Raw genomic sequence first — 25388 nt, 5'->3', positions numbered from 1 at the left:
TGGACTAGTCAGAGCAGATCACTAGGAAGTGGGAGATGGAGGCTCAAAACACCTCTGGGTGAAGGGGGGCCTAAAACAAGGTTTTCCCTGGGTGCCTGGGAAGGTGCCCTGGGTAGTGGGCTAACAAGCAAAAAGGGTTGTCGCTGCTCTCACTTTCTTCCTACAGATGCTCATGCCATGTACCCAGGAAATCTTATTGGAGCACAGCTGGAAAAAAGAATTCAAAGTCTATACCAGTCCCAACAATTGCAGTTACATGGCTAGGTAAGTGCCACATAGGCAAGTAAAGGTGAAACAGGACTTAGACCTTAGTCTCCTTCCAGAATTAATGGCTAGTTTTTAGTTCTCAGAAGAGGTTTCCCACTTGGTGTTGTAGGTCAACAGCAACACCTTTAGCTTCTTTCTAGCTGGTGTTCAGCTTGACAAACAGCAGCTCAGAGACTTCTCTGGTCCCGTGTAATCCAGTGGAAGCTGGACTGTAATTTTCTCTAAGAGATGAAAGTTATGACTTCTTGCAGCTGCAGCCTAGAGAACTCTGCTATGTCCTTTCTTTACTAGCCCTGTGCCTTTCACAATCAAACAGCATCCAACGGCAAAGTCTGCAACTGCTCCCAGGTCAAGCCAGGCAATGCCCAGAACATGGCATGGCCTAGTGCGTCTGCGCACCTTCAGCAGCAGGTCAATGGCTCCACCCACCCCAGACAAGGTTCCTGTATTTAAATAGCCGATTTGCAGGTACAGCCAAGCACTGGAGTGTCCCAATAATACTGGGTGTACGGACTGGACAACAATCGAACGTTCCACAATGGCACCAATTCAGAATTGGTTCATAGCTGTGCGTGAAATGCTGTGGCTCTAATATCAGGAGGTGGGAGTGACCACCCAGCCCAGCCTCTGCGTGCATGTGCATGTAAGTACAGCTTGCACTCACACTTTGGGAGTCCTAGGGTTTGGGTAACCTGTGGCTGAGGGGCTTATTCCTTTTCTGATTTTCTTGGTTTCCTAAACACAAGTTCAGTAAAACTGGAGTCATTTTCAGGCAACTGAAGACTGCCATGTGCTTGACAGACTTGATGGGGAGGGATGGTGGGGAGTGTTTGGATCCACACTTCCTGGCACTGGCAATGTATAGGGGGTACACATGGGTGCACGTGCACCCCCTCAAAAAATGCTGCCAACACTGCCAGGAGCTCCTGCAAGCAGTTGCTGCTTCCCACCTCCCACCCCCTTCACCACCAGTGGCATTTGCAGGCAGTCCCTGATCGCCACTGCCTGCTGCTGACACTGCCAGTGTGGGTGGTTGCCGACCACCGGTTGGCGCTCGCCAGCCCTCCTGCCACCACTGCCGCTGCCACCTGCGGGCAGTTGCCATGCCCTCTGGAGGCATGCAGCATTCATGCTTCCTGACTTGCTTCCTCCCCACCGGAAAAAACAACAACCACCTTCTTGCTTTATTATTGTCAAGACAGATCCAGAGATTTTTAATAAGAGCCCACAGTTCAAAAGCATTTTGCTTTTTATAGTCTTTGAGTTCTCTGCAACAGCAGACTTGCTTCTTTTTTTTGTCCTGAAAAGCTCACACAGGTGAGAGCTAAGAGTGGGCACTTTCTGAGAGATGCCTTAAGATTAACAAGATACAGCCCTCTGGAAAAGGAACCAGTCTTTCCTACTGCAGCGTGTCCCAAGCTTTGGAGGTTTACATCTTACCATGGCAGGGCTGGCCACTCTCATGCCTCTCTTCACTACAGCTGCTGCTGCCACTTCCCCCGCCACCAGTTGCTGCTGACAAAGGGAATCAGTGGCAGTCAGCGGCAGGGGAAGTCAGCAGCAATTAGCAGTCATAACTCACATACAACCCTCCCAAGCAACCCTGTATAGCTCAATACTCGAGGGAATGGTGGCCTTATGCTTTCAATGGCTTCAGCATAAAGTTGAAGAGGACAAACTAAAAAGGAAACAGGTGGCCATTCAGTTGGTCAGCTCCAATGTTCAGAACAGTTCTTAAAAGGGCCTTAAGGCCAATGGTGACTATGTTATAACTATGGCTAGACTAACATATACTAGATTTAGTCACATACCATTTGCTCTTTTCCCGCAAATTAGTCTCCCAAAGTTAGAGCGAGTGTCTTAAGTGGGGGAGCTGAATAGAAGCATGGAAGCAGCCACATAGAGAGGAAGGAATAGAGTCCAGCAGGGGCAGATCTGGGGGTGGGAGAGGGGAAGAGCAGTGATACAATCACTCAGAGCTTTGATTCCTGCTTCTCCCAAAGTTTTCAACCAATCACCAGGTGGCAGCAGCTGGTGCATTTCTATTTAGGCAATGGGGAGGGACTGAATCAACTCAATGACTCATTATAATCCATCCATTTCCTGCTTCACAGATGTTAGCAACCACTTCTCTTTTTTAATGGTCTTGAAGTTCCACTAACCAAGCTATCCTTTGTTCTGCAATTTTGCTGTCCCTTAGCTATCCTGGTGTCTTTTAGCTTGTTTCACAGCCCTCCCAATGGTTTTTAGGTCTTTTCCAAATCCTAGATCTGCCCAGGGAGCCCAGTCTTCAGCTGCAGCTAGTTTCAGCTTTTGGCTGAGCAACCAAGACCTGCTACAGTTCAGCTATGAAAGGGTTAATACTGTAATTTATTTGTTTTTATTTATTTTATTTTTTTTGCCTGAGCAGGAAAGGGAGAGTGAGTAAGCTGAAGATTAAGCTGTCCCTGCTCTGTGTGGTCATAACTGGAAAAAACCTTCTTCCCCCCTGCTTTCCCCAAAACAAGGTGCATATCTTATTTGAGGGGCATGTAGTATGTGAGGAAATACAATATTTTTTCCACCAAAAAAGAAACTTGCATTTGAAGGGTTCTATTTAGAGAGACCAGACAAGAAGAGGGAGAATTTGAAGAAATGTCTGTGGCAAAGTAAATAAAAAAGCAACAGAAAACACATGAACGTATGGATCTGCATCCTTATACAAGATATACTTGCTAATTAGAGATTGCACCATTGGTGGAGTAATTACTCTTAAGAAAAAAATGCATGTCTTTCTAGTTTACAAGAACCATGAAGGCTTGTGATACAAGAACCATGAAGGCTTGTGAGTGCGAGCTGCTTTATAGGGAGAAAAATGCTGACTCAGGGAACACTTAAGGGGGCATTTGATTCAGGAGTCAGAAGACTTTGCAGCAGCACTAGGAAAGAGCAAGGTTCTACATGTTCTGCCGATCCCAGGAAAATAGAGTTATTGCAGGTGTGGCAGGGAAGGAAACCCGAAATAAAACTGTTCAAGGAAAAAAAAAAAGTAGTGATGCATCTGAAAGGAGAAGGCCCCTTGCCGCTGTTTAGAGAAACAAAACAGTAGAAATGCATGTAAGCAGGATGGTGGAATCATCAGCTGATGGAAGAATATTCATACTTGGGGGATGCTCTGATGCAAGAAAGTTTCAGTGACTGGCATCTAAATTTGCAAATACTTATTTACTAAGCAGCTGCCGGTAATATTCTAGCAAACGGATAATCCTGGAAGACTTTAAAGGTGATGAAGAAACAACTGCAGCCGAGAGAAAACAGGAAGTGTGGTGGGGTGGCACTAAGAAAGCTCTGCCTGTTGTATGGGAAATTCCAGATAGGCATGGATGACTGAAACACAGAAGTCTACAATGGACACAGCTCCCTGGACTGGGAGCGAAATGCTTTTGCTTCACTGAGATATGGCACTACATGCGCATAGGAGTTTGCCAGAGCTGGGATGGAAATTCATAAACATTAATCAGAAGATATTAAGGACAGTTGTGAGGAGTCAGGGGAATTTCATTTGAAAATTCACGGAGACTGGGCTGAAATGGGAACTCAGTCACAAAAGGAAACTGCAGAAGACAAAGTGACCTAGGGATGAAGTGTACTTGGGCATCATCCTTCATGTGAATGCCAAAGTTACCTTTGTGACTCAAGCTGAAAATTGATGTCTGTATCCATGTTTCCTCCTCTTTCTGCTCCTAATGGTTCTCTTTTACAGACAGACAAGCCATCACAAAACACTACTCACTAAAATCCTTTCATCTATCCTAGACTTTTCTTTGGTAGTAACCGATGCCTGTGTTTGGGCTGGAGGCTGCCCTGGTTTCAGCTGATTCCATAAAGAAGCATAATGACTTCTTATTGCTATTTTAAAAGAAGGGTGGAGCTATCCATGCTGCTTTGCTCTTGAAACCAACCTCAGCTCAGGTCTTGGGAATCCGTGAAGTCACGTGGGTTCCAGCTCTGCTTAAAAAGCTACTTAGCTGCTTCTGTTTTGGTTAAAAATGGTTTATCAACATTTATCTTGAAACTCTTCCTAATCAGTCATACCATATAATAGCAAGATAACAAGCCATAATAGCAGCCACACTGCCTTTTGCATAGGATTAACTAAACTGGTTTAGAACAACACCTTATGTTAAGCTCTTGCAACTCCATGTACAAAAAGCATCTGGAATACATTTGCCCCCAGGCCACATGAATGCCACAGGGCCGGGTTGCAGGTTAGATTGGGCCCCACACAGCCCCCACATGCCTGGACTGGGCTCTAGGGTCCCCGCCACCCTGGCCTGGAGGGCCCCAGGGTTCTGCACGGTGTCTGCCCGGCCCTCATGTGCCAAGATTGGACCCTGGGGACCCCCACCATCCTCACTCAGCTGGGATCTAGCTTGCAGAGCCACTGCTCATGGGGCTCCTCACAGATCCGTGGGGAGGTCCACAGGCCAGATGACATGGGGGGTGGGGAGGGTACTCTAGACCAGTAACAGCAATCTGTTATACAGAAGCTGTAGAAGACATGGACATTCAGTTATCCCTCTACACCTACCAGCAGGAGATGGAGAGAATAAAGTGGAGAAACCAAAAGGATGTATAACAAGTCATACCTGATAAACCTGCTGAAGCACCTTTGCCTGTGTATGTTAGCAAAAGGACACATAGATCAGGAAAGGACCACCTGGATCAGCAAATCCAGTCCCCTGCAATCTAGACCCCTGGAATGTAATAAATATTTGTCTGAAATGGTCTAAAACAAGACCCATGCTGGCCCCTCCAGCCACAAATCACCGGTAACCTGAGTTCTTCAGATTCCCCTTATCCCTCATTTAGGCCTTGTTCTTAACAAACAAGTTTATGCCGCTGAATCAGCTAGACTTTGAAGCACTTCCCTGCTATGCCCTTTGTCTGCTTTCACAGCTACCTACCTCTCTAAGCACAAGCTAAGTTAGCCTTGTTCCTCAACTCCCAGATAATTTCCCCAGGAGCTTGATCTCTTATTTTTGCACAAAACCTCCTGCAGCCTATTTGAAAGCAGTGCTTTGATGCAACCGTATGTACAGGCACAGATAAAAGACTTTCCTACCCCACCCAGTGGAGCACCAGGACAGAGGCATGGCAAGCACAGCTTTGGCTGCACAGAAGTAATGCCTGGTGCACCTCACCCAGCAAGTGCTAACACATGGTTAACATGAGCTTTGAGAGGTAGTTAGCCATGTTCATCTCAAATCAGAAGGCAGGGTGGATGTACAATACACCTTTACAAACTAACTGAATAAGATACATAAAGAGAGTACAAACTTTCATGAACCCAAGTTCACTTCCTCAAATGCTGACATGAGCTTTAACAGGGTGGGCGGAAAGGCTAGTTTCTACAGGGGGGATTTGGGAAGCAGCTGGGTGCAGGGTGTGGGGCACTATTGGCCAGTCTCTATTGCTGCTTCTCATCTTAGCCCAAGCTCATCCTTGCGAGCTGGGCAGGGTGAATGGGATGGTTGAGGCACACAGTTAAGGGGTGGGATGTAAAATGTAATACATGCTACCCACAAGTATCTGCCTGTGCTGGTTGGGTAAGATTTTCTCTATTGGTTTTTGTCTGGTTTCAGACTAGACTGTAAGCTCTTTGTGAGGCATTTTTTCCACTGTGTTTGCACAGCCCCCAGCTCTGCAAGGCCTGATCAGTGCCTCAAAACAGCAGTTTCCAAACAGAGAGTCAAGTCTTAACTACTGTCACAAGACCCAAAGAGCCCCTACTTCTCCATGTGTCCATAATTAACAGGAGACAAGGACTCACTGCTCCTCAGCTGCTTCATGGTAAATTGGCCCCATGCTTGTTCTTATGCCACAATGAGCTGGTCTACACATGCAAATAATGCAGGATCAGTTTACTTTAGAGTAATTTACTCTAGAATAAACTGACTTGAGCACATGTCTACACATGCAGGGGGCTTGGGAGAAGATTTGCTGTTTGTGGAAGCAATCTGTTTCCACCCCTGCACCAGCGCTAGCACAGGGTCTAGCAGGGAGCATGGGGCTAGAAGACAGCTATCTCCTGGTGGGGGCTGGAACATTGCTTCCTGCCCTCAGGAGCCACCTGCTGTTGGGACAGGCCTTGTCACCAGAGCATGGGCAGGGACAATGTGCCCCTGTCCTGGCAGCAGGGAACTCCCAATCCCCACTCCACCATTGTGATCATGGGGCCAGGGATGGTTGTGGAACTGGGGATGGGAGATGCTTATTTCCCAGCACCAACTCCATGGTCCATGGCTAGTGCTGGGAGATTCTTGTCTCCTAGCCCAGGCCCCGTGACTGCAGCGCTAGCGCTGGGAGATGAGGATCTCCCACCCTGGGCTCCATGACTGCAGAGCTTGGGCTGTGAGAAACCAATCTCCCAGTGCCAGCCCTCTGACTGCGGAGCTGGTTCTGGAAGATACGAATCACCCAGCCTGGGCCCCACCACGATGGTGGAGCTCAAGCTGGGAGATAAACATCTCCCAACCCTGGCTCTGCGATTTGTGATTGTGGAGCTCTCTGCTGCCAGGGCAGGTGGACATTGTCCCCTCCCAGGCTCCAGTGACAGAGGCCACCGCAGCAGCAGGCAACTTCTGGGGGCAGAGAGCAATCTCCTGCCCCCTGCTTCCTGACTGACTGGGAGTGAATGTGTTCCCGGTCAGGCATCTACATGTGCGCTACTAAGCAGTAAGTAATCGAGAGTAAATTTGCTACTTATATTTACAGGTAGCAAATTTCATAGTTTCATAGTTGGTAGGGTTGGAAGGGACCTGAGCAGATCATCAAGCGTGACCCCCTGCCATGGCAAGAAAGAGTACTGGGGTCAAATGACCCCAGCAAGGTGACTGTCTAGCCTTGTCTTAAAGACCCCCAGGGTAGGAGCCTGCACCACTTCTCTTGGAAGTTGGTTCCACATCCTAGCCGCCCTGACCATGAAGTAGCGCCTCCTGATGTCTAATCTGAATCTGCTCTCTGCCAGCTTGTGACCGTTATTTCTAGTCAGTCCTGGTAGTGCTCGGGGGAACAGGGACTTCCCCAATGCCTGCTGGTCCCCTCTGACTAGTTTGTAACAGGCTACTAGATCCCCCCTCAGCCTTCTCTTGTGGAGACTGAACAGGTTCAGGTCCCGTAGCCTCTCCTCATAGGGCCTGCCCTGCTGCCCCGATCATGCAATTTACTTGCAATTAGAGTAAATTACAAGTGTCTGCATGTGTAGATAGTGACACTTACTGCACAGCAATTAGCTCTAATCTCAAGTAAAGTGTCTTGTATAGATATGCCCAGTGAGAACTAAACTGGGTCAGCTTAACTCTGCATGAAACCAGGCTAAATGGCCCCAACTTCTACCTCCACTTACCATAGGGCAGGAGCAGTCAGACAGGCCAGCTACTGCAGAGCAGCCGAGTTGTAGTAAGTTGCAACCCCCTGTTAACTGCAGACACATGAACAGTCACCATTTTTGGGGCTCTTGTGGAAGCATTGCCTCTGCTGGGGGTGTGACTGGAATAAGTTGGGAACTGCTGCTCTGGCCAAACTAACACAAAAGCAATGATATTCCTTGGTTGAAAGGCTTAGCCATTTGCAGCAAAAGATAGAAAGCAGCTCTTAACTGAGCCCTGAAGGTCTGGCCAGTTGCAGTGTTCAAAGCTAACTCAACTAGATGGCAATACAGGACTCGGAGACCTCCCCCACCCCCTGCCCCCTTTTTTTTTTTAAAGACATTTTGTGTGTATTCCAAGCCAAGTCAAGTCCAAATCCATGAGTCAATCCAGGACCATAAGTGGCCCTACAACCGGCAAACATCCTCCACCCCCACCAGGGGTTCAGATATTTCCAAAGCCTTTTGGTGGGCATCCTACATGCAGGCCCAAGCCTGGAGGCCCAAGCCATGTTTTACCTGCCCTCAGCCATACGGCCACAGGAGCAAGTTAGGGAGGAACCTCCCATTTTCATAAAGCGGGTTTTAAGGCCCAACACCTCAGCAGGTACTAAACCCCACCAGAACAGTTATCCCTGGGAACACTTAGGGAAAAACTGCCTTCCTGGACCCAGATACATGGTGTTTTCCCTACCAGGTAAGTACCCCTTTCATAGGGCAGCTTGGCACTGGCACTAAGCTCATGGGACAGGCTCAGTCGTGTCCCAGTGAGGGTCCCTGCCTGGTGTGACCACCTCACAGCTCCCGTGTCAGTCACTTTGCTACAGAAGATTCTTCCTGTGCCTGCCTGCTCTTCTGCTGAGACAGCCCCTCTTTGGGCTCCCAGTCCCCTTCTGCAGCCAGATTTTTTTTCCCCTCTTCAAAGGGTTTCCAGCTGGACGGGACTGAGCCACAAATTACGCAGGGTAGAGGTAGGAGTTGGTGAATCTGCTGCACCCTGTACAGGTAGAGCAGACACCTTGGCAGGGAGCTCTGCACTGTCCCCTTGGCTCAGGGGTCTCTGGGCCTTTCTTCTCCATGTCCTTCTGTCCACACATTGCCACTCTCACTCCTGTGGCAGTCAGTCTTGCACCTGGTGACTTGTGCTCACTGATGGGGTGAGGCTGCTTTTGCTGGTAGGAACAGCAGCAGCTCTCTTGAGATTCCCTTAGGCTCAGTGCTTCGTACCTGAATTTGATCCCATTAGTGGATTTGAGGGCTTCGCTGGAGGCAGCAAGATTTCCCCTGCTCAAGAGTGTGAGGCCCCTGGTAGCCAAATCAGTACGACAACCAATGGAGGTTAGGAAGACCCCACTGCACTGCAAGGGCCAATGTGATGCAACTAGAATCCCCGCCCTTCTGGACTTGCGGCGTACGCTCCACAGGACCAAGAGCCCGTTGTATTTAGCTTAGGTTATCTGGAGTGGCTGCAGGGCCTGAAGAACTTCATTCCTGGGCAATGAAGGAACTAGCAGAGAGGATCTCAGAGCCTTTGGAAATCATATTTACCAAGTTGTGGGACACAGGCAAGGTACCAAAGGACTAGAAATGTTGAACACAGCGCCCCTCTTAAAAGGGGAAAAAAAAGAAAGATTTTGGGAATTATAGACAAATTAGCCTCACTTCAACATTCAGAAAGTTACTAGAGCATATCATAAGTCCATTTGCAAGCACTTGAAGGAGGCAAGGCTGATTGCAAGCAACAGTATTGATTTGTTAAGAACAAATCATGTCATATATGATCTCTTTCAATAAAATAACCAGCCAGGTAGATGAAGGTAATGCAATGGATATGGTGCATCTCAACTTCAGTAAGGCTTTTGACAGTCCCACCCAACCTTCTCATAAACAAGTTGGAATATGGGCTGGACAAAACTACAAGAAGGTGGATAGACAACTGGCTCAATAACTGTAAGCAAAGGGTAATTATTATAAATGGATTCAGGTCAGAATGGCAGGAAATTTTGAGTGGAGTCCCATAGGGGCATGTCTTGGGCCCAGTGCTATTCAACATGCTTTTAATTATTTGGATCTGGAATAGAGAACTTTTTAGCAAATTTGCAGACACCAGACTGGGAGGATTGTGCTCTTGTCTTCTAATATAGTTGCAATTTAGAAGCATATTGATAGACTGGAACATTGGACTAGAGCCAACAGCATGAAGTTCAATGCTGAGAAATGCAAGGTGCTACACCTTAGGAAGAATAATCAAAATGACAAATACAGAATGGGTGTCAACTGCCTGGATGCCAGCACTAAGAGAAGGATCGTGTCTTGATGGATCACAGACTCACTAGAAGTCCACTGATGCAGCTGCCAAAAAAGCTAATGCAGTTTTGGGTAATAGGAGCATTATGTACAAGACATGGGAAGTGATATTACCTTTTTGCTTGGCACTGGTTAGGCCTCATCTAGAGGCCAGCAACCTTTTGCAAGCCACAGGCCAGAGCAACCTGGTTTCAGTCCAACATAAGCCAGGGCATATCAGCAGTGTGGGGCTTTCCCTGCACTGATACCAGAGCCAGGCAGCTGGGAGCTGAGCCCACAATGCTACTACTCCTCACAGCCCACCCACTTCCTGGCTGTAGGACAGGAGCAGCTGGTGGGGAACTGCCTCAGGACCTGGTATCTGCTAACTGCATCAGCAGTGCTGCTGCTTCTCCCTCTTCTGTGCCCCCTCCCCAGCTGCAGTATAGGCACAGCTAGAAGCTGCCCAGCCTCAGCACAGCTACCCCCTGGCTGGAAGCTGTGCCTACACCACAGCCAAGGGAAGGAGGAAAAGAAATGGTCCTGGGGCAGCTCCCCACTGGCTGGAAGGTATACCCACATAGCAGCTAGGGAGCTTAGAGAAGAGGTGCAGCAAATGCAGCTTCCAGCTGCCTGGCTCACCATACTCAGCAGCAGAATGCAGTGGAGCTCCACAACCAGCTGAATTATGAAAAGAGCTAGGATAATTTTATGGAGGAGATAGAGAGGGAAGATCTAGCTTTCCTGTTAAGAGGGTGTGATGTAGAGCTCTGCTTGCTGACCCCAGGTTGCAGAGCCAAAAGGAGGAGGTTTAGCTTTTCCCATGCTTCAGGGCATTGCTGGTTGTCACAGAGGGGCAGGAAGGAATTTTTTCCCCTCCTGATGTTACAGGTACAAGGGTTTTTTTTCACTTTCCTCAGAGGCACTGGGTGTTGGCAAAGCTAGAGATTTTGACAGGTGTGCCAATGCCCCTGCTGGGATGAAAACTCAGAGGTTCCTGGTTATAGAGTCTTGCCCTCTGTTCAGAGTTAGACTGATCACCGCATCTGGCACCAAGGAGGAATGTTAATACACAACCAGACTGGCATGGACAGTAGGGGAGTTGCCTTCCTCTGTAGCAGTAGTGGGGTGAGGGTGGGGGGACAGTTTTCTTCCTTTTATTTCTCAAATGTATTTGGGCACCCCTTACAGTGGCAGGATACTGACAGTGCCCTTGTTCCACTGCTTTACCTGTGCCAAATTAGCGTACTCTTGGTATTATGAAGCAATGTGCCTTGTTGTGCAAGAGGGTTGCTTGTAGTTTTAGGAATGTGTTAGAAAAACACCTACGGGCTGGTTTAGACAGGGACAATCCTGTTTTGAGCAAGGAGTTGGACTAGATGACCTCATGAAGTCCCTTTTACCCCTATTTTTCTATGAGTTCATCAAAGGCCCCTGATTGAGGAAGGCTAGTTCAGCAGTTTCAAGTCTGAGATCTGCCACAGACTGTGTGAGATCTTGAGCAAAAACCACTTGATTTCTCTGCAACTCAGTTCTCCATTTGTGCAGTGGGGATAGCAGCACTGCCCTCCCCCATGGAAGTGGACAAGGTAGATTAAGTTAACAACCTGCTCAGATACTACTGTGAAGGGGACCTGATCAGTTCCAGGTATACAATCTGACTGAAAGCAACATGCTTTGGGCAGAGAGACCACACAGAACAGGACATCAATTTCCTAATTCAGAGCACTTGGAAATCAAGTATTAGTCATTCTAAATGCATTTCACTGGACTCCACACTCTGGGCCCTTCATAAGTCTGATTATCTGTACAACAAGCCATAGTTGGCACTGAGGTAGTCACAAAAATTTGAGCTGCTCTGAAGCACAAACAAGAGCCATCCTTGTGTCTGCCAAGACAGAGCAAGTGCAAGGGCCCTGAACTGCAAGCCCAGCATCACAGTAAAAAGAATGAGGCAGCAATCCTGCTTCCTTGCTTGGGAAATGGAGATGCAGCTCCCAGCAGCCCCAGGGAGTGAAACACAAAGCTTCTTTATAGAATCCCAGCTTGTTTATTCTCTGTACAAAACCATTTAAACTGTATTATTTACTGATTTATTTTTCACAAGAAAATTCCATCCAGGGGGTTTTGCACTGTGTGACATGGCTGGGGCAGGGAAGGAGACAACCAGATTCACCCACCTAGCTCCCCAGCTCTGGGGAAAACCATGTGCTGCTCCCTCCCCCTGACCAGTCAGCACCCAGGCGTCCCACCTGCACTTTGGAATGCATAAGCAGCAGCCACCTTCAGGGACGGTGAAGATGAGTGGAGATACAACCAGAGGAGGAAAGGGCATTGAAAGGAGGTTCCTAGACACCACTCCTCTTACCTGGCAACCAAGTAATGAAACAAAACTGTAAACTTATGCATTCCTGCCTCTTCTCCTTTGCCAAGACAATAAGGTGCTCCCAAGCTTGACTTTACTAGGGGCTGCACTGGGGCAAGCTGAATCATGGATGCAGACTAGGGAAAGCAAATCCCAAATACCAGGCAGGAGCCTGCTGGGGCCAAGCTAGGGCTGCAGGAAGACAAGAGGACAGAAGCTTGGGGTATAGCATGGGCAGCATTCATGCTCCCTCCCACCCCCAGAATGGGATACATCAGCAAACATGCATGTGTTTCCCCAAGTTCAGGGGGTTCAACAGACAGGTGTGCTGCAGCTCACACAGCACCTGTGCTGCAGTCTTGGGCTGACAGCCCTATGGGGCAGGGGTACAAAGAAAAGTTGTGCAACAGAGTGGGTGTGGAAGAAGCCTCTAGTATAGAGGTCACGACCACAGAAAGAGCTTCTTTGCTGGGAAAAGGTGGAAGTCTGCTACAGCCGGACAAAACCCAGCTTTGGCAGTTAAGCTGCACACACAGGAACAGCACTGCCAGCACAGCATATGGCACACCACACAGGGAACAGCACTCCTGGTGTGAACAGGACCCCAGCCAGCACCGCTCTGCTCAGACTAATCTACTCTGGTGGCTGAGCTGAAAAGAACATTAGTGTTCTTGGGAAGGGCTAGCCCCAACAAAACCAAAGCACCATACTTGTGACCAATTCAAACACTGCTTTTACACAGGGACTGAAGAGCCCTTGCTGTCATGACTACATATGGTCCTTGCACTGTTTCTATAGAGGGCACAAACTCAGACAATACAAAGGACAGGAGATTTTTCTAGTTACCATCATAAGAAAAAAAAAATAAATAGCTCCTTGACATATATAAATTCAGTGTTAAATGTTCAGATATACTTTACTTCTCCATTTACCTAGTGAGGGTGTATTAGGGAAGGGAAAATGGGGCATTGCTTTGTTTCTTCCCTCCTCTCCATCTTTGCAGAACTCCTGACAAAACTTGTCTCTCCCAGGGCTAGGAGAGTCTTTCCAGCTCAGACATTTGGCTATACAAAGCAGAACCTGCAATACAGAGCTGGAAAAGGTGAAAGGAACACAGATGCTTTGGTGCTCCCAAAGTTAGCCGGAAATGGGGCCCTGCAGCTGCATGCAACGAGTGGCTCCTTCTAGACCCTCAAGTATACACTGCTCCAATCCAGCCTCTGCTCCAGGACTGGACTGACCAAGACAAAATTTCCCCAGAGTCCCAGGTAGCTGTGACCATTAGAGGCATCTTCACCAGAGAGAGAAGCCAGCTCAGAGAGAGGTTTGTCTGTTTATAGGGGAAGGAGCCAAATGCTCTGCCTAAGGGGGAAGGAAGCAGCATCCAGGCACAGCCAGGAGCCCAACCCTGCTGTGCAATCCTTCTCAAGCCCCTCACCTTTGAGGTGCCATGTGCTCCAGACCCCAAGACCCAGAGTGATTCTGCCCCATCCTTGGCTCTCGTTGAGTCACGAGCTTCATTTCAAACATGTCAGCCAGCTCCTTAGCAGAGCAGCCAATGCAAAGCCCCTGGGACCAAGCCAGGGGCTGCACAGAATCCAGCAGAGAGATCGGCACCTCCCTGCAGGAGGTGGTAGTTCACAGGGCTCTCTGGGGCAGATGCTTACAGCTTCATAGCCCTTTGTTTAGAGACCTGAGCAGCCCCTACCAAGCAAGCTGCACCAACACTGGCCCACCTCCCACCCTGCCAGACAATAAATAGAAAAGCTCAAGACTCAAAAGAAAAAAAAGTCTCCTCATGCCAAGAGACCCATGTCCCACTAGTGGCAGGAGAGGCCCCCAGGGTCCCTGCACAAACCCCCCCATCCCTCCCTTGGCTGCTGCAGGGAATGTACATTTTCTCTCTTGGTCTGTGGCACGCTGTACCCAGACCCTCAGGCAGGTGCTCAGAAAGTGTGCTTGGACCCCCGTTACAAGTAGGTGTCCTCGCTCTCCCGGGAGGTCAGGCTCTCCTTTGACTGGTGATGCGGGGAGGCCTCAGGATGCTTCAGCAGAGTCTGGGGCTCAGGGGAGGCAGGGGTGCCATTCTCTTTAGGGATAAGCCCATTGCCAGGGCTGCCTTTCCCTTTGTCCTGTTTATTTTCTTTCTGCAGCTTATTCTTGTTGCCTTTGGATGGGACTGGGGCATCCGTTGGCAGGATGATAGAAGGCCTGGACCCCAGGGCCTGGTGGGAGTGTGGCTCTGCCTCGCTGATGGCCTTAGCCCCATGTAAGCGTGGGGGAGACTTGTACTGTAGCTCCCCATGAGTCTCCTTCCACTTCTTCAGTTGGATCAGGTGCTCACGTTCAATGTGCCGCTCTGTCACTGGCAGCTCTATGATCTGGAAAGGAGACAGCATGTGCTTGTCAGAGCAAAACCTCTAGGCAGCCCCTTCCCAGCCAGCAAAAAACAGGCCAGAACATAACTGTCTATGCAGCCTGGTCCTCAGGAAGCAGATCTTCCCAACCTGGAAAAATCTATACCCCCATACAGCAGGCTCACTGCAGCCCAGCACATGGAGCTGGAGACTTGGATCAATGAGGCAACAATTCAGAGCTATACAGAAGGATGGTCAGCATAAAATCTGATAGTACCTGGAGAAGAGTAATCCCTGCAGGCTGCATTGCCTTAGGCTGTTCCCTACTGGACTGGTGTCCCCATGCTCTGCCCTCCTAGCTTCTCTGAACTTTAGTCAGGTATGTACCAAAAGGGGAAAAGACACACTTGTTAACCAAAAACCTTTACCACCAGAGGGCAGTACTGCACTAAAAAGCAGCACCACCCATGATCTGTGGGGAGGCCTTAACAACTGCTTCCAGACCTGAAACTCCTCAAGCCAGCGACAGGAACTCACAAGCACCTCTTACTCCACCCAGGGTCTCCCAACAGCTCATGGCTCGACTGACCAGACACCTATTCCAGCCCCAGCCGCTCCCCAAGTGACTCACTGCAAGAGTTCTCACTCCCAGTGCCCTGATCTGCAAGCCTGCCACCGCAAGCGCTGCAGCAAACTGGAGGCACCAGCTGTTCCAGGCTTCCCAGGAAGGCAGGCTCTCCACTTGCCTTTAGCCAGATGTCTGTTGGGGCAGGATGTAGGGTAATTAAGGCTGTGCCCTATATGGTGTGTGGGTTGGAGATTTTCCACCATGTGTCCAGAAACCCTGCTGGTACCTGCCATTACTATGAGAAGGGGGCAGGCAAGCCTGGCACTCCCTCACCTGCTGGAGCAAAGAGCAAAAGCAGAGAGCAGCAGCAGGATGAACTAAAAAGGTAGAAACCCTCCCAACTGTCCCAGCCCCTCAGGGTTTCCAGTGGGCAATGCCAACCAAGCTGTGCTTGGGGAGAGGCACCAAGACCTGGATTCTGCCAAGAGAAGCAGGTTCCCACCTAGCTACTGCTAGGGCCACCACCTCATACCACAGCACTGTGGGACACAGTTCTGACATCAGAGATACTTCCACTTCCCAACCCAACTGCACATCTCCAGGAAAAAGCTCCTCACCTCCTGCACCAGGAAAGTCTCCTGCATGATCTTGGGGTTCAGAGTCCGCAGCCTCTCCATGGTTTCATACTGTCCCTGGCAGGACTTCAGCTTCTCAGAGGAGCCAAGCGTGTGTTTGAGCAGGATCAGACCAACCCGGAATATGATCTTCACCCCTGGAACGGTCAAGCCACCAACTTATTAGCATCTGTCCTACAGGAGCACAGTGATGTACCAGCCTGTCGGGCCCAAAGATACATGTCCAGGTCCCAGCAACTAGACCCCTCCTCTGCCCTGAGGTGCTCAAGATCCAGAAGCAGGATGCCACTGCCAGGCCAGGTTAGCCATGACCCAGAGCTGGAAGGTGCAGCCCACAGCAGCTCCTCTTCCCTGCAGAAGGGTAGCTTTTGGAGCCTGCAAGATACAGTACTACATGCAGAGACCTACAGCTTCACCAGATCATGCCTGGGAGGTAAAGTGTGACCAACTTTGGAGGATTCCTGCCTTTGGCCTTAGCAAGCTGCCTGCTTGATCTCAAGTGGGATTCTCAACACAGAAATAACCATCAGGTAGCAAGACAGAGGGTGGGGGGAATCCAGTGAACAGCCTCCTGCCCTAGCTGCAACTACAACTCCCAAATCCAAACCCTGTGTGGCCTTCTGCCCCACTTGCAACCAGGAAGACATGAAAGCCCTTTTACTGCAGGCCAGTGTCATACCTGCTACCTGATACAAGGCTGAGTCCAAGAGACAAAGCATAACAGGCATTTCAATGGAGCATCTGTTTCATGAACATAATCTCGAGAGCCATTTGCAAGCCATTCCACTGCAATTGGATCAGCACTGCTGTGCTAGGGGCTCCCAATGTCTTCATGCACTAGTTAGCAACTGAGCCACTTTAGAGTCAGATCCCCAGGGCCTGAGGTAGCATTTCAGGGTAGGGCTGTTCTCTCCGGTACCTATCCCAAGCCCTCTCCAAGGTCAGACCAGAACCACCCTCCAAAGCTGGTATCCAGTCCAAGATGCATTTGAAATGGCAGCGAAAAGCACAGTAAAAAAAATCAGGAATGAAAATAGTAATGCAGGAGTATCGTGTGTTCACTTCTATCCCAGGGCAATGATTTGCTATAGACATATAGGCTACTACCTACCTTCCACCAAATAGTGGTAAGGCAGTGTAAAAGAATCTACTCAGAGCAGCTTCTCATTTCTGCTGGACAACTACTGTCCTGTGCCTACAGACTGGTAATTACATGGTGCTTTTCCCAGCACAGGACATGGATTCACCTTTTCAATCCATCCCAAGGGCAAGCAAGAAGATGGGACAGAGGCAGCCACAGGGTCAGGGTCCCCCGATTTGGAACACCACCCTCTAGTGACCCACTCAGAGCAGACAGCTGTACTCAAGTCCAGGCTGGCTAAACCAGCAATGCCATCCCATCAGCTAGCAGGGATGAAAAACCTGTTCCCCAATGCCACCCAAGGTTTCCTCATCCCTGTACCTTCGCAGAAGAACATGTCCCAGACACGCAGGACAGAGCTCCAGGGCAGGGTCCTTGAGAATGCACACATGAACCACTCCGTCATGTAGAGGATTGGGTCAATCTTCTGCTTGCTCAGATGCTTGTGGGCCACAGGAGAGACTCTATGCAGCAGCGAGAAGAGGATCTCCCCATCTAGCTGGATTGCCTCCTGCAGGGGAGTAAGCAGGGTTACGGACCAAGAGGGGCCATAACCCTACAGATCAACCGTGTCCTCTTCTCAATGCAGTGCTATCTGCCACCACCACATCCAGCCAAGCCAGACATGGGAGGAACCCAAACTGGGCAGCCAGACGCAATTGCTCTAGTTGAGGCGGCCAAGTGATTGCTAATTAAATTCAGTTTCTGGGTTCTAATTTTCTCACAGGCCCCACCTCCCTGACAAGTCAGGTGTTTCAAACCCACACCATGGAGGTGCTGAGAAGGTGTGAGTACACTGTGGCTGCGGGGTGGGGGAGGAAGAGTACAGCCCAAGCATGGAAGAATTTGTAGTGCAGGGCTGGGGATTTTGGTTTGCTATGCATCTTCTTGGGGATTGGACTGATGGTGCTGGGAAATGAACCAATTGCATTTCAGGAAAAGGCATGAATATGTGGCAGGAGCAACCCATTTTGAAACTATAGACACTTACACCATGGGGAAAGCAGGAATGGCAGGCAGTTATTTAACCCCCCCAACACCAGCTTGGGGTGCAAGCCTGGTTCAGACTGACAGCAACCAAGGCATGGTCCCATTTGAAATGATTTACCATCTCTCATAGTAGAGTTCCAATGTAAAGACACGGACATAGCCAGCCCCTTGGTGTGCGCCCATCCCAGACTAGGCACCATGGGTGAGACAAGATCAGACCTTACTGTAATCCCTCATGGGGAAGTCCCTCTGGAAACAAGGGTTAATAGTGGTAGAATAGTTTGTGACATCTATGTATCCCGTGCAATCCCCCCTCCCAGCATAGATATCCAAGGGCCCAGCAGCACCAGCACGTGGGTTATTATCCTCATTAAATACACAGGAAAAGGAGGCACACTGATATTGAGCATTTTGCCCAAGATCACAAAAAGAACCTGTGGCAGGTATTGAACCCTATCTCCAGAATCTAGCAACTAGAGGTCACAATGAAATGAGTAGGTAGAAAATTTAAAACCAACAAAAGGAAGTTCTCTCGCACAAGGTGTAACTGAAGCGTGGAATCTGCCGCCAGATGCTGCAGAAGCTGACAGGTCAGATAGATTCAAAAAGGGACTGGGCAAATTCTTGGAGCAAAACGTGCATCGATAGTTAATGAGCATGGGAGTTTGGGATGCAGCTTCTGAATCAACTTCCTAGACTTTACATGCTGGAGGCTGCAAGTGAGAGAGTGGAACAAACCCTAGTCATACCCGGTTCACTCTTCCTTTCAGCATCCACTCTCTGCCACTGTGCGAGACAGGATGGTGGGCAAGATGGACCTGCAGTCTGAATCACTACATGGCAGTTCTTGCATTCTTATGAATCCCAACCCAGGGTTCGAGCCACTGGCCTGCTCTGGGCATCAAGAGTTTAGTCTCTGGATACCAATCCAAGGGACATCTACCAGTACCAGCTTCCCCAGTCAGCTCCACTCCACTGCAGAATAACCCACGCCCAGAGCAGCATCATGCAGAAAAGCTGCCCTCATTGACAAGGAACTATGGCTGTTTGAACAACCCGAGAGAGAGAGAGAGAGAGAGAGAGAGAAGAAAAGTCAGGACAGCTAGTCAGTTCTTGTCTCAACTATGGAGTCCAGTGCACCCCTGTTCCCATGGGGCCTACCCTGAAGTCAGCGTCAGTGCAGGCTGGATGAGATCACCAGGCTGGACAGGGCCAGAGGTGACTGGCAGGCCTCCCAGATGAGCGGAAGCGAAATCCATTCCTGAGAACACAGCCTTTTACTGCTGCAAATAAAGAGCTCAGTGTGCAAGGACCAGGGTTCATGTTCCACTGAGGTTGCACACACAACTCTGTTACTGTAAGCCTCTGAGCCAACTCCCTGATGTGCACTCACTGCTATGGCTTAACTACCCAGTCTGGAGCATTCTCAGGGCCCACCTCAGGGAAGTCCAACACTGGGTCTCAACGCAGACATGCACAAACTTTCTGCCCATTTCTTTGTACAGACTTTACTGCTCTCGAGGATCCAGTGCAGAGCATGAGGGGGCTGTTCCCTGCCTAATCAGTAAATCAGAGGCTGCAGTATCCAAATGCTGGTAAAGGACTCTGCCATGTAGAGAAGAGGATGAACAGTGCAGACTAGCAAGGCAGTCACTTATCAGGGCTGCCATCAGGCCTTCGGCTGGTTTTTGATTCCCCAGCAGAGTACCACACTTTCCTCATCACCCCATACAACCCAAACATCGGGACCTGATCTATTCAGGGTGGGATAGGACAGATGTTTCTTGGATGCACAAGCTCCTTGGAGTACAGGAGTACCCAAGGGCCCTCAGAGATCAGAACCCCACTTCAGTACCTGGGGAACAGACTCACTGCTTCCAAGGTAGGCAAGTCAAAGGAAGCGATTTTTCTCGTGTTCCAGATGGGAAATGGATAATCAAAAATAAATACACTTGCCAAAGAGGAGTCTGGCTGAGTTTGGAGTCTTGGAGTTTGGTTTCCCAGCCCAGTGGCTCAAGCCATCAGGTCAAAACTCTGATATATAGTGAAATGCACTGGACAGTTCCTCTACCACAGTCCTGACCTCTGTACAGTGTGGGTGCTGATAAGGGGCTAGTGTTCGTAGCCATCTTGAGCAGCACCCATGCAGTTCTAGGGTGAGAGGCTGCACTCCTGCTGTAGGCTAGGCCTTGATGTTGGCACGCTTTGAGATAGGCATTGAATCTTGCTGACAGTGACCACAGCTAGTGCCAACCCCTGACTCTTCCCCACCGATGCCAGAGAACAAAGTCTGGCCCAGACTGCACTACCCAAACTGAAGGAAGACAGAGGCTAGGAAAATGGGCAACAAAGAAGTCACTGCTCCAGGATGCTGCTTTGACTCAAGCATCCCTCAAATTCTGTTTCTGAATGACACCAGGACACAGGCAAGTTGTGGGGGCCAGAGGCTGGCCAGATGGGATCTTGATAGTTAGCAGGGAATGCCCCAGTAAGAGTAAGTCAACTAGCTTCCAACCCAAGAGATGGTGCCTTCCACCACCTAGAGTGAAGGATTTAGCTCATCCCAGACAGGCCTCAAGAGCTAAAAGGGTGTTTGGGACTCCTTGTTCACTCACCAGTTTCTCACTGTAGTAGCCAGGAAGGTATTTCTCACAGATCTGCACGAGGCACCAGAATGCTTGCTGCAAGAGAACAGAGTCAGCCCAGAGACAGGGTAGAGCATGCTGCCACTTCACTGCAAGACTTACTCACACTTGTCATCATGGCTACACAAGCCCTGCTGTTCCAGACTGGGTTGCCCAATCCCACTTGCCAGGGCTGCCCCCCTCAAGGGCATTAATCATACCTCAGCATGGGCAAGTGCATCTGTGCAGGCTCCCTCCCCCAGCACTTGGTCCTGGGGACCCACACAACCAAGAAAAGTAGCAGGGCCAAGTCTGATCAGAACACCTTCCCCCACTCTTGTGTGGGTGCAGGAAGCTCCACTTTAATGGAGCAACAGAGCTGGGACTTCACCATCCCCTTCCACAGCTTGCCCAAGCCCAGTACCATGGTGCTGGGCATTCAGCCCCCACCCATGTTAGCAGGAACTACAGGTTCAGCACCTTCAAGGTCCACATGTTAAGTTCTACTGATAGCTACAAGTTTGAAATAGTTCAGAGATGAAAGTCCCCAGGGAATGCAATACTATGCAACCTTTTGGTTCAGTCCACAGGCACATATGATGGCTCCTCAGGAGAGGTTTTAACCCTTATATCTATCTCAGTGTTTTACAAAGGAGCTTAGTATCACCACCACTTGTTGACAGGGGAACTGGGGCACTGATCAGCCAAGAGTTTTGCCCAGTATCACTAACAGGGCCAGGACTGTGATCCAGATTTCCCAAGGCTCCATCTAGTAGACTGCACTGCCATAACTTGAAGGCAGAAGAATCCTCCTCCACAATGCATGCTGGCAGCACAAGAAAGCAGCAGCCCCACAGCTGTTCAAGCCAACTCTACACTACTGAGTTTTGCAGAAACAAGACCTCAGATCTAGAACGTGCAGGGGTTGCCTGGTGCCTGCCTAGTTAAGAGAGGAGAAAGCCTCTCCAGTTGCTTGAAATCTAGTAACCCAGTGGTGCAGGTCACCAGCCAAGGCCAAGCATTTGTTTGGGTTTCCTCCAACTAAGGATACAGACAAAACAGCCACAGAAATGCTCATACTAGAAAATCAGACCTACCACTGCTTTGGCAAGGGGCACCAATACATCCTTCAGATTATTTGCTTCTTACGCTGAATATAAAAGGATAAAACTTCCCAAGAACAAGATTGTACCCTCTACCTTCAACCTGCATGTCTAGGGACCTGTTGTGGGTAGAAGATAACTCCCCACCTCACTGTAGGATTGAGCCTTCTGCTGCTTTCCAGAAGTGTCCCTCTTCTTAATAGAGTTTTAAATTACAAGAAGTCACCACTCCTCTATGCTATTAATTTGGAGCATTTTCCAGGGAGGCAGGACACCAACCCAAAGCTGCAGTAAAGCCAAACCTCACAGAAATCATATGGGAAACAAGAGGTTCCACTGTGTCCAGAGATCCCCCCTTTGGGTTGCAAGGAGATTGTTTCCCACACAGGAACAGGCTCTCATGGAGGCAAATGAAATAAAGCATTTTGTCCTCCCATCTTCCTCCAAAACTGCTCTACCTTCCATCTTCTTGGCCACCATTTTACACCTGTGCTCTACTGGGCTCCCTTCCAGAACAAGTCAACTGAAGGGAACCAGTACAGACAGTGCAGTGGGACATGCCTGCCCCAGTCCAGATCCCACCTCCCCCACCCCTACACACACCGCTCTGTCCCAAGGAATGGTCTCCATCCCCATTGCCCTCCCACAGCTCTGATGGTTATCACATGGGCCATGCATGTTCACTACCTCAGCAGGCATGTGCATGAGCAGGACAGCTGCGATGGGTGCTTGGGCTTGGCAGTAGCCCTCCTCTGGCCGGTACAGCGTATAAGCTTTCAGCACCCGGAACAAGTCTTGCTGCCTGTAGAGAAATAGCACATGCCAATTTAGAGGTAGAGAGAAAGGGACTGGCAGCAGCACGGGACTTGGACACAAGCTTCTGCCTTACGACACAGACCCAAGGAGGAAAGCCTGCATCATGGTCCCCAAGTGGGAAGACCAGTGGCAAATATACCACATAAGCAAAGCACTCCAGTGGCACCTAGAACAGGCTTCTCCATGATGACAAAGCTGGGGGCCAGAGCTCTGCCATTAGTGTTTGGGTAGATTGCAGTACTGTGCTACACAGACTTCCTGCTGAGGTTCCCGTCTGAGACGGGCTGAGAGAGCTAGGCCAACAATTCCACCTGGCCAACAGGGCCTGCCCGAGCTCTCTAGCCCAGATGACATTAGTCCCCGTCTCAGCACAACTGCAGTAGCACTTGGGCCTCAAACAGGCCAAATGCACCCAGGTTGCTTTGGCATGGAGAGGCCCCTGGGCACAGCAGGCTGCATCTCAGGCAGGCTTCTCCGGACAATTCTGGGCCATCACACTCAAAATTCACCCATGCCAAGATGCAAACAGAACCTCTCGCCAGTCTAGTGGTACGTGACACCCCAGGCGCAAGTCACAGGCATCCCGTTATTTCCTCCTCACAAAGATGGTTTAGTCCCTGCACTGAGAACCCAGTGGGGGCAGAGTTTTCCACCTGAACAGCACCTACTAAGAGATGCCCTACAGACACAACTGCAGTCACACAATAAGGCTTTGATCTGTGCAGTGACTGCCCAGGGACCTCCTAGTCTCATTTGTATACAAGGCCTCCTAAGCTGCCATAATCTTCCGATGCAGAGTCCTTCAACAAGGTTAGTCACGATTAATCCAGGGACTTGAATATGGACTCCCGACCTTGCTGTTCTTGAGGAGAATGCCGACTCAGCAGCCGACACACTCTTCTCCTGGAGGGGGAGGAAGCACCTGGGTTTACTGGGAACTGGTCACTGCAGTGCCAGAGACCAAGGGTGGGCAGGGAGTGTGCTGAACTCAGTACTGGAGGTGGCCCAGTCTAGCACTCTCATCCAACATGCCTGGGCCTGCTGCTGTTTGCACAGCAATGCAGCTCAGGACATGCCTGGTTACCAGGCAAATCAGATACACCCAGAGGTGTCTCCCACTGCCACACACAATCCCCTTCCGTTCCACACTGGGTGGGAGCAGGCATTTCCTGCTGCCTGGTCCTAGCACACTGCCAGGTAACTTCCCCCACCTCCTACCTCCCATCCCAGCAAAGCCAGGCCTTTCAGAGCCAAACAGTCCACATAAACATTTGGGTGGGAGAGCTGGCAGGAAGCAGCCAGCATGAAGCTGGAGGAGACAGGAGCTCTCCCTACCCAATCTCTTTTCTGGGTCTACTCTTGAGGTATCCAGGACTCAGGGTGTCTCATCTGCTGGGCAGGAGCAACACAACTTAGTTGCAGGGATCAGCCACCTGGCATTATGGATGCTGCAAAGACCTAACTGGGTGCCATAGAGATCTTTCCCCACTTACCCATAGCCGCCCCGTGAGACAAACATTTCATGGAATGGAAACTGCCTATGGAGATCCCGCTCAATCACATCCAGCCACTTGGGTTCCCCTGGCAAAAGATCCAGCTCCTAGGAAGGAGAATGCAAGTGTTACAGCAGAGACACAGGGAAGCTCCACCACATGCTGACATCAGCAACAGCACTGGGTTCACCTCTTCAGTTGTTGCCCAGCCAGGATGTCTCCATTCCAGCATAAGCCAGGACAGCCCACATGCACACTGAGGACCCACAGCCCGTAGCTTGGCTTCATTGCCTCTGGTAATGCCAAGAACTGCTGGCTCCCTGTTCTCAAAACTGCTGAGCCCAGAGAGCCGCTGAACATGCTGTAGTCTTAGCTGAAACATCTTCTGGGATTCCACTGCCCTTAGTATTAGGCAGCCCTGGGAGATGCTGGCAGGATCCAAACCAGGCTCCCCAGCACTGTGTCATTTCTCCCCCCTATAGGCAGATTAGCCTCACTGCCTAGTTTCTCCTAGCACCACTCTCATGGAAGGCACAAGACACTAATGGAGTGAATTCGATAAAGTAAAAATCAACAAGCCAAGAAAAAAGTGCTCTACAAGACTGGCTGGGGCTCTAGCAGCCTCCTCCCTCATCTATTTAAAATGTGGCCACAGGAACCAGGGCAACAAACCTGACTATCTACACTCAAAGTTCTGTGCTGGAGGATGGAGTCCAAGCACAAATCCAGCCTGCCACAAGCTGTCTCTTGCCTCCAAAAATAGCCATCAGCCTGGCAGGGACAGATTAGCTCACTTCTGGTCTTTCCTAGTAGCTCCCACTTATCCACACTGTAAGAGTCACACTTTGCAGACCAACAGTTAAACTACACTCGCCTGTCCTTGCTGCCAGCAACGGGTAGCTTCCGTAGTATACGCAGCTAGAACAGAACTACTCAGCATAGAGCACAGATCCAGGCTGACTTGGAAGCAACTGACCCCTTGACAAAGCTTTGCTCCTTTTCTTTCCTAAACTCCTCTGCCTGCCCTCAGCAGGGATACATTTCAGGGATCAGTACCAGGCCTGTGCGAGTTGGCAGTGATCTGATCCAGCCATGATCCAATCCAAAGCTCAGGACCGGGTTTCCACCTTGATCCGGCTGAAGTGGCTCCGAAGCCACCTCGGAGATCTGGCCATAGGGTATAAGGGCAAAAAAAAGAAATATCTATAACTTTGTTGGGTTTTTTTGTCCGATGTGGATGAAATTTTCAGGGATGATAGTCTCTGCTGAGAGCATGAAACCTGCCAAGTTTCAAGGAGGTGAGGTGCACCTCAAGCTGCAGACAAGCAAAACTTG

The 25388-nt window shown here is 49.8% G+C and overlaps 1 protein-coding gene across 2 annotated transcripts in view; it reads right to left on the bottom strand.

Moving 5' to 3' along the window:
* Window positions 1–11969: 11969 nt before the first annotated feature.
* Window positions 11970–25388, bottom strand: part of TBC1D10A (TBC1 domain family member 10A) — a 37045-nt gene continuing 23626 nt past the window's right edge. For both annotated transcript variants that reach the window (XM_090062215.1, XM_090062216.1), the window contains exons 4-9: window positions 24054–24160; window positions 22432–22546; window positions 20633–20698; window positions 17349–17538; window positions 15869–16023; window positions 11970–14707 (exon numbers count right to left, since the gene is read on the bottom strand). In XM_090062215.1, coding sequence (XP_089918341.1) covers window positions 14297–14707; window positions 15869–16023; window positions 17349–17538; window positions 20633–20698; window positions 22432–22546; window positions 24054–24160 — 1044 coding nt within the window. In that variant the 3' untranslated portion in view covers window positions 11970–14296. The remainder of the gene's footprint in view (window positions 14708–15868; window positions 16024–17348; window positions 17539–20632; window positions 20699–22431; window positions 22547–24053; window positions 24161–25388) is intronic.

The sequence above is a fragment of the Crocodylus siamensis genome, chromosome 9 (assembly GCF_052110815.1).
Source record: "Crocodylus siamensis isolate JL-2025a chromosome 9, ASM5211081v1, whole genome shotgun sequence".
Lineage (NCBI taxonomy): Eukaryota > Metazoa > Chordata > Crocodylia > Crocodylidae > Crocodylus > Crocodylus siamensis.
This window is presented reverse-complemented; position numbering and strand designations above follow the sequence as displayed.